This window comes from Drosophila tropicalis, unplaced genomic scaffold, assembly GCF_018151085.1.
Source record: "Drosophila tropicalis isolate 14030-0801.00 unplaced genomic scaffold, ASM1815108v1 contig_593, whole genome shotgun sequence".
In the NCBI taxonomy this organism is placed as follows: Eukaryota; Metazoa; Arthropoda; class Insecta; order Diptera; family Drosophilidae; genus Drosophila; species Drosophila tropicalis.
In genome coordinates, this window is record NW_027173070.1 from 6,231,595 (window position 1) to 6,249,958 (window position 18,364).

Below are 18,364 nucleotides of genomic sequence, written 5' to 3' on the forward strand. Positions count from 1 at the left end.
AAATCTGGCACTTACTAGACTGAATTATGGACCAATTTGCTAGTTTCTGGTCTTGGTCTCTTTGGTGATTTTCAATTGCAATTGCAATCCACTCAAAAATGCAAATTTCCCGAACAAATTTACGACCATGCCCATTTATCTAAAAGAGAATTTAGTGGGTTTTGCGTTAGTTTGCCATAAATAAAAAATAAAAAACTTCTTTTTGGTATGAGCTTCTAAAAAGGATTTTCACGATGATGCAATGGCTTTTAGTTTGATAAATTCACGTAAATTGTTGTCACTTTATTTAATTTCCATTCCACCTTTCGTTTCTTTCTCTGTTTCCTGCTCGTTCTCTGTATTTTATGAGTCCTTAGCCAAAGCTTGAATTCAATTTAACATTCCTTTTTTTTCTACTTTGGTTCAATTTATAAAATTGAATATTGGCGAAAGGAACTCGATTTCCTCACGCCCACACACACGATGCGTTGCTTCCACATGTGAATCGTTAGCCACGCCCTCTTTTTCATTGGGTATCCAGGACCTGCCTTTGTCTTGATCTTGTTGCGTAAGTTGGCGAATTATCTGATAGTCAATCAGGTTACGAAAAGGTTGCAGAAAGCAGTAGCTAAAGTAGTAGTAACAATTGTACCAGGCGGTGGCACAGTGAGGAAGTTCACATAAGTAGCTGCAGCTACTTTGGTAACTAGCTAACACACAAAGGTGGCACAGTGGTATAAAGTCCATTAAAAATTGTTAAATAAATGAGTTAACTAGCTTCATGTAGTTAATTTAAATGCATAAGGTATTTAAATAAATAAATCCATCTGGAAATCAATTTGGTATATTCGGTTGTAATTTAATTTCACAGTATTCTAAATTTCAATTTTATATCCCTTTATTAGAAAACACTTTGAAAAATATATGTATGTATATCTCTTGGGCTATTTTAAAAAAAAAGTTATTTTCCATTTTTGATATTGTTACCAAAGACTTATTTATTTCATTATTACCATACACTTATTTTATTACCATCTGAAGAGTTCTAAAACTACTTTTTGGGAATGATTATATTGGGTCATAAGTCAATATTCATTATTCTCGTTGTTAACATCGCGGAAATCATTTTGAGAAAATTGTTTTAGTGATTTTATGCCACTGTGCAATCGTTGAAAGCCTGTCAATTGCTTCATATTTAACCTCACACAAGCATACACACACACACACACACACACACGTAAAACCATTCTGGCTTGGGTTTTTTATTTAAATATATAAAAATTGCCATTTTGCCAGTGATTTTTATTGCGCTGCTCACTAAGCCAACTTGTAGATGGCTCAAAACCCAACATCTAGCCCATTTCTGCCACCCATCGTTGACAGTTTTACGTTTGTGTGGAACGACAACGCACAGTGACTTAAATAAGTATAGCCTCACACATACACAATCTTCAACAGCTCCTTTGTGTGTCATTTAGCTCTTGTCTCACGCTTGCGTTTCATTTTGCTGGTAACTTACCCCTACCTACGTATACCCAACTTTCATTCCCTTACCTCTAGGCTATCATCATCCTCACCAACTCGCCTTGCCTGAAACGACTTGTTTGTGCTCTTAATTCTGCTTTTTTTTTTTTGTTCTTGCCAAGTTTGCAGTTTTTGCAACGTTTTTTTATACGATTTTTATAGATACGTGATATATTTTTCTGATGCGTTGGTATACTTTTTTATTGCCAAAGGTCCACCACGAACAATTCCCAGTCGAAGGCAACCGCCTCCTACTTTTGATCCACCCCTTTGGGTCTTTGTTCTGCCTTATTCAATTTCATTTATTGATTTTTTTCGTTTATTTTGTTTTATCTTATTTTGTGTTTTTGTGTGTGTGTGTGTGTGAGTGTGAGTGTGTGTGTGTGTGTTTTCTCGGGTACAAGGCAAAAAGTTGTTTCAGTTGACTAACTACTTTTGTCTCATGAATGCAAACTGCTGATGATTAAGGGCAATATGTTGATCCAGCTTATTCCAGAATTCCATTAGAATACCACAATCCATGTGCCTTTCATATTTCGGTAGACTCACTGCATTCACCTGCATGTTCTTAAGATCCTTGTGAATAGGCGAATCCTTAAAGTGTAAATGAAAACAGCAAATATGATGGAATATGTCTGCGGGATCACCTTTATGGGGCCAACCCTTGAATTGCCAATGTGGTCCAAGGGCAAAGACAGCGGCAACTTGATTCCATTCGTTTTCTTTAAGTCGAGATACGTTATCGATAACACGATAACGCAAAATATTACCCTGCAGATTTATCGAAAGCCTACGATAACGACTGACTGTGAAGAGAGTCCATTTATACTCACCCGAACACGTCTTTCGATAGTGATTTCTTCCAGATGTTGTGGACCCTTTTGCCGCATTTCATCAACGGGTACATAGCGCATATCCTGCAGCAATTGCTTCACATTATGTAATGTGACCATGCTGGTCAGTGCCTTTGGCACAACAATAACTGGAAGCACTGACTTACGCTGTTTCAAAGACACACGACGACGAGATGCCGATGAAGACGTAGATGGCTTTGCTATATTTGTGCCCAATGGATTGATACCGAATTCTTTTTCGCCCTTTACTCCAACTGGCTTGAGGAACCGCTCCTGACCGTAACGATTATATTTGGAGTTACGCTCCATTGTGGGTTCCAATTGTGGTGGCACCACCGGAACCTCACGCAGCTTCGACTGTTCCTTCTTATTTGCATTAATGTCGCCCAAAGACTTTACCAATGCTTCCTGTGTTTTCCCTACCAGGCGTCGTGTTCGGAAGTTAAAAACCTTGGACAGCGTTTGCAATACTCCCGACACTTCGTTTTCACCCATCAACATCTGTTCGCGATTTCGATGATAACGTTCACGTGCCATGGCAATTTGCGCCACAGACCTTACCTCCAAATCATCCTTTTCATCCGGTTGTTGTGATTTTTTCTTCAATTTTAACCCCAAAGCTCTAATGGCATCTTTCTTATTTGCCAAACGCTTGGCCTTGATTGCTGCAATCGTTTCAACCGACATGGACTCCAGCAGGCTCTTCGGTTCAGCATTTTCTTCCATTTTTTCTCAGGAAATAGTTTTTAAAAACTTTTTTCTTCTGCTCACCAAAGAAAAAAATATTAAGCTGCTTTCATCCAGGCCTACTTAATATTTTGAACCGGCCACAAAATATCTTCAATAGAAAAAAATGTTCTGAATAGAATCTCTATCTATCTCTGTCACTATCCATCAGCTAAACTGAAATGTTTTACTGTTAGGTATCCCACCGTCGACTTTCTATGTTCGTTTACCTTGTTTTTTTCCAAAAAGAATTGTTTTGCAATCAATTAATTGACATTACTACTCAAGTTTCTGTACTCTCGGTGGTTAGTAGCACCTCTTTTGCCTAGGCACATAAAAAACTCGTAAATATTTAAACTTTCTGCCATTATTTATTTTTATTACATTGCCTCTGCCCATCGTTCGTTACGCCTCTTGCATCACTTTGCCCTCGAGTTGTTTTTATTTGTAAGCTATTTTTATTTGAGAAAAAGTTTTTTTTCTCTTTCTCTTGGCGAGTTTTTTTTTTTTTTTTTTTTTTTGTTTTTTTCTTTATTCGGTTTTTCCTTTTTTTTTCCTCCCGTCTTGTTGCTTTCTTGTAGGATGAAATTGTCCCCTGCTTTATGTTATTGACTTTAATAACATTTTAGCTGCAAGGCAAAAAAATATTTTCATAAAATGTGTTTTTTTTTTTTGCGTTTTTGCTTTTGCTGGCCCCTCATCATTTTCTCAATGTTGCCTTGAAGCCAGAGTTTATTATGATTTTGTTTCGGTTTTGTTTTTTTGCTTGTCAATACATGGAGTTGAGGTCTGAAATTGATTTCTGCGTAGAGGGCGGCGAAAAGTGGGTGGAGGGCAAACCACTCGGTTATATTTTATGCAGTCTCTGAGGCTATTAGCTGCTCAGCTGCTCTTTCTCGCTCTCTTTGGTATGCTGCCAATGCCGTCAGTTCCCTTTTGGGTTTATACGTAATTGCTAAAGCGAAATTTCATTACCAAAAACGCGCAAGCAAACTGCACTCAAGCGATAGAGAGAGAAACAGAGAAAGAGTTCAACGGGGTTTCGCGTGTGATAAATACCATAAAAGGTCGCCGCCGCTGTTGTCGTCGTAGTCGCCTGTGAAATGAAATTTTCATCGCAATCCCACATACACAGCCCACAGACATGGACCCCAGACTCAGAGCTATAGCCATAGCCAGAGATCCTGGCAGCCATTTTGTCGTTGCACTAGAAAATGGCGACGCCGCCATCGCCATTGCCATCGTATTCGCCATTTTTGTTTATGGCCGCATTTGTCACGGCAAATTGTATTGCCCGTTGGCAGCACCAGTTGTTGTTTTTTTTTTTTCGCTGCTTTTCGCTTTTGTTTCTCTACTTACTTATTTTTTTGTTGTTTTTTGTTCTTCATCTCGGTTTTTGTCTGCTCTTTGCGCGTTAACAATGCACCATTAAAAAAATGCTATAAACCGAAGTCTCACCTTACGTCTATGGGCTTTTGGCATGTTAATTACAATGTATAGAGGAGCCCACAGTGGGCGTCACGAATGTTCATGGGAAAGGTTTGAGGGGTTTGAGTGGGGTAAAAAGAGTGGGAGGCGTCGTCTGATTGCTCATTAGACTTTCCACTAATTGAGTTTATTGAATTACGGCGCACGGAGAAAAGGCATAAAGACGACGAAAGGCCATTAAAAAGGGTATATATGATAAAAGGGTTCAAGGAGGCAAACCGGGTTAAATCGAGCCATTTATACCTAAAAGTATGCTAAGGAAATGAAGCAGAGAACTTAGTAATATCTTAGGCAAACTCTTAACTATATTCTTACGCTCTTTTGCATATGCTGCTTAAACTAAATTGTATGAAGTCTTTTGAAACTAATGAGGAATGAGAGGTATGCTAGTATAACTAGTGGGCTTTAAATACTTGTTAGAGGTGTTCAATTTAGTTTTCTAATATATTTAAGCAACATAGAGTTTTCACTTGTGTTTTTTAAGGCTTTCTGTCGAAACGATTGTACTAGGTAAATTGATTTTCAGCTCACAAAAAAATATGCCACACATCATGGTAGAGATACTTTCAATCTCAGTTAGTTTCATTCAACTACAATGGAACGAGAAAACAATGCTGCAACTGACACAGATATGGGGCATATTCGAGTATAATTTGAATCTTTTTTTCGTGCCACACACAGAAAAATCAGCGAAGTGTAAAAAGAATTAGAGGCGAATGCAGGAGAACAGATGAACACATTCATAACATCAAATTTCATCAGAGCGGAGAATGCGAATACGCAGCGTAAAAGGGAAATTGCATACCAAAGGGAAAAGATGGGTCCAAATGCAACTGGACGTGCCCATCAGCGTTTGCATTCAAGTGCATGAAATTGAAAAGAACCAAGGAAAAAAATGTTGAGAATAACCAAAGGAAAAAGAAAACCATAGAATTTCAGTTTAGGAAATTTTCGGCACATTGACAAGATAAAGTCGTTTTTGTGAATTTCTTGGTTTGTGGCCAATTATTCCTTGCGGTTGTACTTCGTTTATTTCATTACATGGACCATTTATGTGGCAAGACCCTCGCACTCCACGTCTCTTTCGCTCTGCATACCGTCTTGGCAAAAACAATTTTGTCAGCTTATAAACAGTAAAAATAAAATGTCAGAGCTAAACAAATATGAGAAAAGCCGAGAAAAAAAAAGCGAACGAGACCCAAGGAGATGTTGATGGCAATGCCAGGCTTCAGCATAAAGCGCCAATGAGACTCACATACACGGCCATAAACACCCACACTCCATACATCCACACACACACACACACACACACACACACACACACACACACACACACACACACACACACATAACACATATATATGCATGTATTTATGGGTCTTCAAGGCTGCCTCTTTATTACTTTCGTTGGCAAATTGTTTTCATTTTTCCTTTCTTTTCTTTTTTTTGCTGTTTTCTTCGACATTTGCTGCTGGGACAGAGACAATTTAATGAAAATGAGTTTTTCGAGGCAACAAATGAGGGTAGGAGGAGAGAAAAAATACCCATCCGAAACTATAAAGTAGGGCGAATAAGTAGCTGATTGCCAGACATAATGAATGACACTGAGATTCGGATTGAGATGGAATATTTATTACAGCATTTCAATGGTTGTATACCAATTAAAGTTTGAAAGAAAAGATAAGAAGCACTGCCAATTTTCATTTAGTTAATGCTTCACACTAATATTTAGTGTTGGTTAACCAGCAAATTCGAAGTTGGATATAGTAATTGTAAATGTTGTTTGACTAGGCAGTTAATGATTTTTTAAAGAGAAGCCATGGGGAAACAAAGCTTTTCTATATTCTTGGTTAATGAGCTAATTAGTAATTTGAAAAATGGGTCACACTCAACAAAGACAAAAATCTAAAACAACCTAGCATGGAGACAAAAGCTGGCAAAACTTTCACTTTAAAATTCCGATCAAGTAGTGCTCGCCGCGTTTCAAGTTGACAGTAAATCTCAGTGACATCGAAACTTCTTCAATGGGGAATGACGACAGTCGAGTCAATGGTCAGCCAGGAGTGGCGGAACGGATATGAACCAGCATGAAGGACACTCTTCTAACTGCATCATCGTCATGCCAACGATGACGTTTGTTGTTGTCACAGTTGATGAGCTTGTTTTCGAGTGTCCACACACAGGAATACATACACACACACACACACACACACAGAGAAGGGCTAAAGTCCCTGCTAACCTTTTGAAAAGTTTTACAAACAACTTCGCAACTTCATTCACATTCGCATTGCTATACGTTTTGGTATTCGCATTCGTTTCTTTAGCATTCTTGGCGCGTCCACTTTCCTTGTGCCTCTCTATCTCTTTCGTTCGCTATCATATTTGCACTTTTTGATGTCTGTTTGATGTGCAACAGTTACAACTGAAGTGGCCATTCAAGTTGCAGCAGTTGTCATCTCTTCTACTCTCTGACTCTTTCTACCTCTGCACTTACCTTTTAAAGGAATGAAGGCAACAAGAAAGAAATTGAAATAGAAGAAGGCCCTTGGCAAATATCAAGCATACGCCATGTGATTCAAGTTGTGGCTTCTTTGCTTGTTTTCAATTTTACTTTTACGTTCTTTGATTTGTGTTATGACTTTTGCTTCGCAGCATCTGTGGCTAGTTTTTAAAACAATAAGGCATTCTCTAGCTAATTACACTATACCGAAGTTAGTATTAGTTAGAATGCTTAAAATATATGTATAGTTAAATGCAACTTTAAGATATTATAGATAGGATGTTGAAGTGGACTGTTTGCTCTATAGACATCTTTTTTGAAAATTATATTTGATAGATGCATTCAAGTCTGAGACTTTTATTACCTCCACTTCAAACTAAACAGGCTTGAAATGAGTTTTCATAGTTTTGAACAGTTTATTTCTATTTATTTATAAATTTTTGAGTTCTATTTCGTGGAATATTTTATATATCTATTAGCTATTATCCTGTATAGTTCTTACAATATTCTAGAGAACTAGAGTTAAGGAAAAATTGTTAATAAATTGTCGCAACAGTTCTCAACTTTATTAATTTCTTTTTTGTTTTGTGCATTGACACATATCCTTCTTTATGTATTTGTTCTTTCATTTTTGTTGCATCCTGCATCAGCAGTTTTTCACTTATTGAGTTTTTTTGGCATAAGTAGGGCACATATTTATTTTTGCTCATCTATGGCTGTCGTCAGCCCAGGTGACGGGTGGCAGTTGGCATCAGCTCGGTAGACATGTGGGTGGGGTTGTTGGGTGGTTCAGTGGTTTGAGTGGTTGTGTTGTCAGGTAACAGCAAATGAAACTGAAACTGGCGACAAGCACAGAAAGAGAGATTGAGACTGAGACAGAGCATGGGTTTTCCATTAAGTTAACCAAGATCTTACGGCCTTATGCAGGCAGGCAGGCAGGCAACCTTGACAAGTGGCAGGTGCAATGCCTGCGCTTGTATGTGTCTCCATGTCTATGTGGGTGTGTGTGTTTGTATGAATGTGACATTTGCAAGTTGCCAACTGCCAACTGGAAACGGAAATTGCGACATATATACGTCGTTTCTTTCGTTTTTCAACTGCTGCTTAAAAATATGCGCACGTATGCTAATGTCAAGCCATCTCTTTCTCTTCTTCATACACACACACACACACCCAGATGCACTAAGTGTTTTCTAAATTACCGTAATTTATTACTTTCTCCCTCTCTCTCCATTCCTTTCATCCATCCTTCACGCCTTCCTGACAAATGCATTTCAATTGCAAAGTGTGTCAAAAGTTTCATTGCTTTTGGCTTTGACTTTAGCCTTCTGTATCTCTTTTACTTCTCTGTTCAAACCTGCCAACTGTTGCCGAAACCTTCTTATTTACCCCCTCTTATTTGCCCATCTTTTTCTTCAACATTCTTTGCATATACTTTTTAACCTTTTGACACTTAGTCAGGTCGTCAGCTCTACTTTGTTTTTGTTGTTATTATTTGTGCAATTTCGTGCGAAATATTTTGTAAATGTCTTTTGGCCCGGAGAGAAAAGCTAGCTGCAAAACGATGCTAATTGTTTCCCCGCCAATTACATACTAAAATTTGTTTTTATGCTAAGGAAAGAAGGCAATAAGGAGTGCATATAGGGGGGACTTAGAAGTGTGTGTGTGTGAGAGTGTGTTTCTTCTTACCTGCTGCTTGATATTTGCACTCAGTTTATTAAAATGTTTACAAGTTGTATGTGACTTTAATAACATAAAGCTTATTCATTTTTTTGAATACTCTATTAAAGAATTGGAAAATAAAACATATGAAGTTTTAAAAATAGAGAAAACTTAGACGATTAGACGATTTTGACATGAACTGTTTCTTTGATCTTAGAAAAGTTTTATTTTCTTTTCTGTGGAAACATTTTTATGCTCTTACATGACACTTTATGTAAGTAAATCTGATTGACTCCTATAAATTCATGGATTTAACATGGATTTTCTTCCGAAATTTCATTCAATCATAAATATAAAAGATTTAAGATTCAATTTTCATTCGTTTAGTTCAACAAAAACTCAAGTTACTGTCTTAGTAGGTCTAGGTTATCTGGGTTAAAACCTTTTGCCTTAAGGTATTTAACTTAAGACATTCATTTTTGTTGGTATTACCAAAAATATATACATACACACATATGTATATGTGAGCGATGTGAGCGTGTGTGTTCTGTATTTCTGTGAACTAAATCAATTTGTGAGTTTTTAAGCAAAATTTCTTTCGGCTTTTTTCTTTTCTTCTGCTTAGAGCCTGAGGGCAAGCAAATCTGACCTGATTTTTCAGGCAGAATATAAATATATAAATAACTGTATATAAATGCCACATATATACACACACCCGCACAACCCAGTCAATGCACTCAGGCATTAAGAAACGGCATAACGCGCATACGCACTGTGGTACGCCACCATAGAAGAGATGGCAAGAAAATCGCAAGGATGAGACAGAGGAAGAACAAGAGGTGTGAAAGAAAACAAGCAAACATAAAAGCAAACAAATAAATGGAAAAAAGAAATACAACTACTTTTGTGGAAAATAAATGATTATTTAATATTTATTTTCCTGCTGGCTAGAGTAGGAGATTTTCTTCCTATTTTTTGTACTTTTTCTTTCTCTCTCTCCCTCTCTATCTCTCTCTCTCTCTCTGTTGTTGCATCATTTTTCATGCCGCCAGCCTAAGTGCCACACTGGACCATGCTATTAATGCCAGTTGATTGGTCAGCAGGGAAGTGAAGTATAGAGAGCGTGGTTCTTGGGGGGCAGACACAACAACACTTCCACACACACACACACAAACACATCATCATACAATACACATATGTATATGTATTTATTATTTAGCCAACGTTTTGTGATTACTTACGCCTGATAAGAGAGAACGAGAAAAAGTAGTGGGCAAAGGGGGGTGGCAAAGAAAACTGCCTTTTCGTTTCAAGTGTAAAAATGATTGAGTATTCTGGGTAAAGAAAACGTAAGCAGATCTACTTTTATTTTGCTTAGACAACAAATAACTTGTGTGATTTATTGAATCTGAAAGGCCAAATCGAGAGTAAAAAGCAGGTTCAATGAAGAAGTAAGAAACAGGGAGGGAAAGGGGGAAAGACCAATATACTATATGCTTAAGAGAAATGTGTGAATTTCCCTCAAATCAACTGTTTCCTTTTCTTAGAACTAGTTGAAGATAATATTACAGGTAAAATTTTTGATAAAAACTTGAACTTTTATACTCTTTTCTTAAGGGTTTATTGAAGTTTTTAAAGAAAAAAACTTAGGATTATTAGTTTAGGATTATAAGCAAATCAATTAGGATTTTATTTTCTATACCTATACCTTAAGGATAGATAACTTTAAGGGTAATTAGCCAAAATAATTTAAAGGAGAAGGATTCACTTTTTTCCTTATTATCACACACATCTTCATTTAAGTTTCTTAAACTTCAAAATGTTGTACTCTTCACTAAACTAAACCAAAAGCCACTGAAACGTCACCAAAAATCAAGGTTTCTTAAATAAGCGTTAAATGGTTTTTAAAATTAATTTTCTGACTGATTCGAATTAATTTGATTACTTACATTTATTTTAATAAAAGCTCAAGCATTTGTGTATTTCGGCTGCTGCTTAACTTTACTTAAGCCATGTTTATTTTATCAATGGGCCCATTGCGGGCCGACAAAGTGCGTCTTCCTGTGCGTTGTGTCCTGCCTCATCCTTTTTATCCCACATTCCGTACACTCATTCGATGTAAGGGAAAAAAGGGCTGTCCAGCTGAGAAAAAGTGATGCTGAAAGGTAAGATGGCAGAAGGGCTGGCATGGGTTGATGGGAGGGGTGGGTGAGTGTTTGGTCGGCACGTTTAATGAATTGGAAGGTAATAAGCAAAGCATTACGGCTATTTCTTCATCATCTTCAACATTTTCTTTCGTTTCGTATCTTTCCTTTATTTTTTTGCCTGGCCCTTCACTTTGATTATTGATTTTTATTGAAAGGGAAGTTTCTCTCTCCATCCATTGAATGTTTTTTTTTTTTTTCTTTTTTTCGTCTCTTGCCTTTATTGGATTTGTGTGCAGAGAGAGTCAAAGTTAATAAGATTTTGTTTTGTTTTTTTTTTTTGTTTTTTGGGGGTAGAGATGGGGAGATATGGAACAAGGGGGATAGGAATCGAGTTTTCTTTTTGTGCGGGTCGAGCGAATTAATTAAAGCTCATAAAAAATGGTCGAGTGCTAGGAATGCAATAAACTTAAGAGTTGTGGCAAGGGGCATGACACAGAGAGACGAAAGAGAGAGAGAGAGAGACAAAAAAGAGCCACAAAACTATTGCCCAGTGCGGGTAAATGGCAAAAAAAGTAGAGAAACACAAAGAGTTGGGTAGATGTTTGGGGTAGGGGGTGGGTACGAGCTGTGGCAAGTTCCACGAAGCACGCATCATTTAAACGTAAAATTATAGCAGGACTTTTATGCGGCAGGTTATAATTCACAGGACGTGCAAAATGCAATTGCAACCAACTGGACAGAGAGACACTGGAAGAGGGGTAGGCACCACCCCTCTGTGTGCATTGGGGTAAAAATTATCATTTTAATTGCACATTTCCGCGTATCCAGAGCAGAGGCGGCAAAGTCAAAGCAAAAGTAAATAAATTATACTGCAGACTTTCAAAAACAACAATTTTTTATTGCCCTGCGTTTCATTTTATTTGCATTAATTTGCGGATGCAAGGAAAACAAAATTCGAGAACAATTCTAACTAATCGACTAGAGACATACCCTTTAAAGGAATATAATAGGAAAATTAAATTGGGTTTTCTGACCTTATAATGAAGTCGTCTAACTGAAAGAATGTTATGTCAGGATATAGAGATGAAAAAATATGCACATTATATAAATACATAGAATGGAAGGGAGTTAAGACATTGTCTATATATTTATATAGATATCTTCATTTATAAAAAGAGAGATATACATATATACAAAGATAAAAAGGCAGGCAGATCAAAGGTTCTATTCAAAGATAAGTATGTAGATAGCTATGTACATATAGCAAGATCAAAGTCGGATCAGGATCATAACTACGCCTCTATTCTGTAGAGTGATAAAAGTAGCCGATTGGTCATTACAGTGAAATGTCTTTATTATACTCCTCTTGCCTCAAGACTTACGGTAAAAGTTATACAAACAGATGAAAAAGTCATTTAGTCGTTCGTATATAAATATATATTTTTTATATACATATCTGTCTATACATTTAAATTAAAAATTGTGCAAAAATTAAAAAGTCCCAATGCCGCCAAATGAAAACATGATAACTTGCAGAGCGAGAGAGAGAGAGCGAGGTAACAAAAAAAGGGGCAGTAAAAGACAAAAACGCAAATATAAAAAAAAGAGGATAAAAGGGCGAGGACACACAAAGTTGCCATCGAAATTTGGTCACGTGCCATGTTGAGTCAGACTCTCCGCCTGACTCTCTAAAGTTATTTACGTGCCTCGCACATTTTTTGGCGCTTAATTCATGTTGTTTGAGCAAAAGTTGCACCAAAAAAGCAAAAAGCAAAATAAAAAAAGCTCAACAACAACAACCACGACAAACAAACAAAATGAAGCTGACAGGATACTGCGGGTATTTTCCAAGGGGGCTCTCTCAATGTCCTGACAACCTGCCCGACTTGAGCCCACTTTTCCTCCCTATTGTCTATCTGTTTTGTTTGTTGTCCCGCCATTTGTTTGTTCATGAGGCAAAACTGCAGCATACTTTTTAGTAGAAGTCGCAAACGCGGCGTATACTTAATTTGTGGCTGGCAAACTGGTCACATCACGTAAAGACTTTTGGCCGCCGTTCCGCTAAATATGGCCACGCCTAATGACCAAGAAAAGCTACACACACACACACACATAAAAAGCTTGGTGAAAGTACATGACATTTTCTTTTGATACCCTACATTAATGAGACAGAAAAATGTTGGATAAGTCATGGAGTAACTCTGGAGACAACTTTAAAAAATGTTCCGTGTACACGTTTCTTATATTGAGCACCTCTGAGGACAACTTAATAGCAAGAAAAGGCATTTCTAAAATAAAATATGATAAGTAAATAAAAAAAAAACATGTTTAATATGTAAAACACATTTCCAAAAATTTGAATATTAATATGAGAAAATTATGTTATTTTTTTTGCTTTTCTTAATTATAAAACTTTTTACTTATTAGGAATGTGTTTTCATATCAAAGTTCAGAGTAAGAACTAAGCTTAAGTCTCATATTGAGAATTTCAAATTAAGTTGCTTGATTACCTAACCCAAACTAACTAATGGAATACCCCGCTTGACCATTAACTCATAAAAAAAGAAGAGCGAGAAAAACAGGAAACCAAGAAAAAGTTGATGGAACAAACTGCCGACCTTTTGGGCCAAGTCACCAGGCGACATAAATAACACAAAAGAGGCAATGAAAGAGAGACAAGAATAGCTGGTTAAACGAGGCAAAGACTATAAGTTGTCTCTTTTTCTCCTTCTCTGGGTTTCTCTCACCAGTTCTCGGCTTTCTCGTTTTTTGCATTAAATATAATGTTTTATCTAATTTTTTGTAATGTTGGCTGCGTGCTGAAGTGAGAAATATGAGCAAAGCACGTGGTCAGGCCAGGGCCAGAGCCCAAAAGAGTCAGGGATTGAGTCAGTGAGCACAGAGAAGAGGGCAGTCAACCTAAAGCTATCAATTTCTATTAGGCCAAGCTTGCGTTTGCTCCTCTATCATTCTCTCTACCCGTACTGCTTGATGCCACTTTAAAATGCAGGCCAAGAATAAACGGCAACAGCAGAACAAAAAGGAAAGAAAATGGAGAAAAAAAAAATATATATATGTAAAAAAAATTGTTGAACTAGTAGCAAAAATTGCTCTTAATTGGCGGCAGCCATTAAATGCAATTTATCAAAGAGACGACAGACAGATAGACCAGGCAACAGCAACAACAACAAGAAAAAGGACTATACAGAGTGCTCATGTGTGTGTTTGAGAGAGAGAGAAATAAATGTTGCAAGGGACAGACAAAGAGGGGGAGGGACAACAGTTGACAATTAATTTGACACAATTGCAAAGCAGAGCAACTACAGACCCACAGAGCAAAGCAAACTGTGCCAACGCATCCTGGCCGAAAAGGTGTTCCAATTTGCTCTAGCCAATTCCTACCTACCTCAACTCCTTCCTACCCCACTGCCTTTCCCATTTGCCCTTTAAAACTGCCAGTGCAACTTTATAGTTGACATTGTGTAAATGTCGCTGACATTGTCGCTGCTGCTGCTTCTGCTGCTTTTGCGCTGGTTTCCCCCCATTTGGCTGTTTGTATTTGTGTGTAATGAAGCAAACATGCCACATACATATGTGAAATGGACGCAAGGGTCGCAAGTCGAGTAATTGCCGTGAACATTAGGGTCCTAGTGGTCTAATGGCTAGGGCCATTCCACCTCACTCCGACCAGTCAGTTTCATCTGAAACTCTGTGACACTAGAGGGCAAAGGTTTTCACCATGCATAATCATAAAAAAAGTACCAACAAAAAAATAACATAAAATGTATCACGTAGTGGGTAAAACAAAAAACCCGAAGAAGAAGATGAAATAATATAACCTTGACTAAAAGGTTAAGTCCGGAAGTGGGTTAGGACAACATTTGAGATTTGAGTAACGTTTCTTGGACCAAAAGCCAGGGCTCCAAACTTGCTAGCAAATTAATTAATTTCTAATCATTACCTTGTGGGCCCCCTGCCAGCTGCCACCTGCCGTTTGCCTCTTTTCAACAAGAAAAGGCAAAATGTTAACATGGAAAATGTAAATTAACACAATAATTTTGTAGACCATTTAGAATCGATTAAAAGCCTTTTACTTGCTGCCAGTGTAAGCAAGTTGGAGAGTAGGAGAGACTGCAGCTTGGCATTGCTGTACACTGCTGTTGCTGTTGATGTTGTTGTTTTTGTTGTTTGCCTGGTTTGCCACCGAGGCATTGCCACAAAAGCCGCCACCGCATGCCAGGCAAAGTGCAGTCACGCCCCTCTCATACTACTTACTCACTTGCGCTTGCATTAAGTGGCGGTTGGCAAAGTTGTCGACGTTGTGAAACTTAAACAATGCACAAGGATTTCAGATACACACACACGCACACACACACAAATGTGTGTATATACACATAGGGACCTGCTGCAACTCCTTCTGGCCAGGTGCATAAAACACGTAAGCTGCTTGTTGGTAACTCAGAAGCGGCTGGTAGCCAGTTACAGCAGGGATGAATTGAAGTAAAGAGAGCTCTGCCAGCTGGTCTTATGCCTTAAGGACATTAACCTAATCAACGCTGAATGCATACACACCTACATATGTATATATGTATGTACATATGTATGTGCATATATATAAAAGTCACACTGTAAACGCATGGACTCGTCTTTAGAGTGCTAAGAAAAGGGCGACACATGGCATTATTATTGTTGGTGTACAAAGCCTTCCATATGCTGAGGAATAGAATACTCTACTTTAAATTCCATGAATATAGATCATAAATACATCAAGTATGGCAATTTCTTTCAATTTTATTCCATTTCAGTTGATTTACATATTTGCCCTGATAAATATGCAACATTTTTTTATATGTTGTATATTTGCTGTTCAATATCTTAATGCATTTGCATAAAATAATATTATTATATTACAAACACACACACACACAAAAAGAGAGAGAGAGAGAGAGAGATAGACATAGAGAGAGAGCGCGAGAGAGATAGTGAAAGAGAGAGAGACATGCAAATGCACATACTCACACACTGATGCAGAGTGCATTAAATTATTGTTGACATAATTAAAAAACAGTTGAAAAACAGAGAAAATAAGGGAAAGAACTGCACACTCGATGTCATTTGCATGTTTCAGTTCGGATTTTTTCATTTTATTTTGTTTTTTGAGGGTGTACATGTGTGCGTTTGTGTGTGTTGATCTAAGAGAAAATCGTCTGGTAATCAGGCTGTGTGACATAAAACGAACGAGCATGTAATTATGTCAGCGCTTGATTGCCCTGGCCATGCCCTCTAGGCCATGCCAATCCAATGTCATTTTGCATATTGATAAGGCAAATAATAAGCAACAAAAAATAAAAACTCCCATAATTGTCATTATTTTTTTCTTACTCTGTAGCATAAAAAATTGTTCATATAAAAATGATTGCAATAATTGGTAAAAATGCATTGATTTATGCACGATGAAATATAAAATAAATAGCATTTTGTACATACATAGATGAGCTGGATAAATCGAACAGGGGCAGATAGACAAAAAAAAATGTGAGTGGGATGGGGTAACCTGATTTAAATGGCTGACAACAACTGTCAAGTCAATTGACAGTTGGCCAAAAGAAAAAATTAACATAAAAAAATTCCCTTATACAAATAGCCAATTTTTGCATTAAGTAAAAGCAAATTAAGTCAAACAAAAAGCTATTCTTTAATTATGCAGAAATATAGTGAATGGATTGTGAAAATGGCAGTATTCGATGTACAAATATGAAACTAAGGACTTGGAATGATTTGACAATATAAATGTGTCTAAATTTAAACTAGCAACAAGGATAACTAGAACAACTTGAATAACAGTCTCTTTTAGATGCAGAATATTGCATAAAGGGTATTTAAAAGTCGTTATTACGACTAAGAGATTGTTGTGTATGAAATAAATCATTGACGTCCTATTCTATAGTGCAGTTCTTATAGTCTCTCACATTTGCTTTTTGGTTTTGATAACGTACACTATTCTGTAAGATTTCCTTTCGACAGAACCTCACACTCAATATGTTGCAAGTGTGTAAACTTGCTTACCGCCTAATGAGCAAAATGGCAGCCAAACAAGTTTTTAGCCCAAAACTAACAATTTTATCAACTATCAAACAACAAGTACTCCCTTCTGTCACTACTCCTTCGCTCACTGGCTATGGCTACGCCCGCCCCCCCTTGAGACTGCTTAACAACACGGTAAGCAATTTATGCATCGCAACGTATGCAACACATTTGCAGCATGCCACAGAAAATGTGTTCTCGCCCTTAGTTGCCGCATGTCTTCAATGTATGGCCATGTGCCGCGCCCATAGCTACTTGAGTTGGTAGGTAGGTGGGTGGGTGGCAGCTTCATTAAATTTACACGCACATCTTGAAGGGGGCGTGGCAGTAGCTGTAGAAGCAGCAGCAGCAGCATCCCGCTTCTCGTCGTTGTTGTCGTCGTCATCGTCGTCGTCAGTTTTGTGCAATTTCCGGCGCAATCTTCATTTACAACTTAAGTTACAGCACAAACAACTACAACTGCATGTAAACAAACAAGACACACATACACACACATTCATATGTGCTGTTCTTATAGGCAAAAGGCAGACTTTTAAGCTGTTGTGAAAACATTTTAGCGCTGAAGCCGGAGAAGGAGAGAGAGATAGGAGAAGCTAGATAGATGGAGTTTATCTGCCAGCTTCAAGTTCAGTTTGAGTTTCCTCTCCAGGATATGCCAGGCACAAAATTTATTAGGCGCATTGCATACTTTTGTGCGTTCACTTGAAAAATGACAACTTTAATTTAAGCTACAAAAGGCAACAGAGATGGGACAGAGGGACGCAGCCCAGCCCCGCCTTTGTATAACCAGAAAAGGGCTGGTTAGACAAAAGCCTCAAAATACACAGACAATGACAATGGGTGTTAGACAAAGACAGAGAAAGAGTGCGACTAGATATAGAGAAAGAGAGACAGTAAGACTTGGAGTTTGAGAGACATTGAGAGACGAAGCAGCTACCGAGTATTGTCTCTGCTTTTGTCAGCTAACCACAGACACAGGGCTTGCGTTTGCCTTCAGTTGACTCCATGAAGGAGACAAACACTGATAGAGGGAGGACAGAGCATGTGTGTGTGTGGGACGATGACTACGAAGGCGGAGGCATAGTCTCAGATGAATATTAATTACCATTTGAAAGCTTGTCATACACTTGTGTAAATTTATCAACAACAACGAGAATGCGAATGGAAATGGAAGTAGGAGTTATAACAGGAGCAAGACTAGGCTTGAAAATAGCTTTGAATGCGCAAAAGGATTACAAAAGGATTTGCATGCATATAGGGTAAATGCTACCCAAAAGTGTACAGAGTAGTCGGCCCGAAGGAATCATGTCTACCTAAAGCCTCTTCTTCCTCCTGCTTCTCTTTCTCTTGGATGATTTTGCTGCTGAAATTTTCGGTCATTGCAAAATGTCATAAATAAA

General features: G+C 37.7%; 2 protein-coding genes across 2 annotated transcripts in view; one reads left to right on the forward strand and one right to left on the reverse strand.

Moving 5' to 3' along the window:
- Nucleotides 1–18,364, forward strand: part of tei (teiresias) — a 155,946-nt gene that overhangs the window by 93,734 nt on the left and 43,848 nt on the right. The window lies entirely within an intron of this gene.
- Nucleotides 1,862–3,152, reverse strand: LOC137577838 (parafibromin). Its single transcript, XM_068291393.1, has 2 exons — nt 2,337–3,152; nt 1,862–2,274 (listed from the first exon to the last, which is right to left on the reverse strand). The coding sequence occupies exons 1-2, from the start codon at nt 3,081–3,083 to the stop codon at nt 1,933–1,935; spliced, it is 1,089 nt and encodes a 362-aa protein (XP_068147494.1). The 5' UTR covers nt 3,084–3,152; the 3' UTR covers nt 1,862–1,932.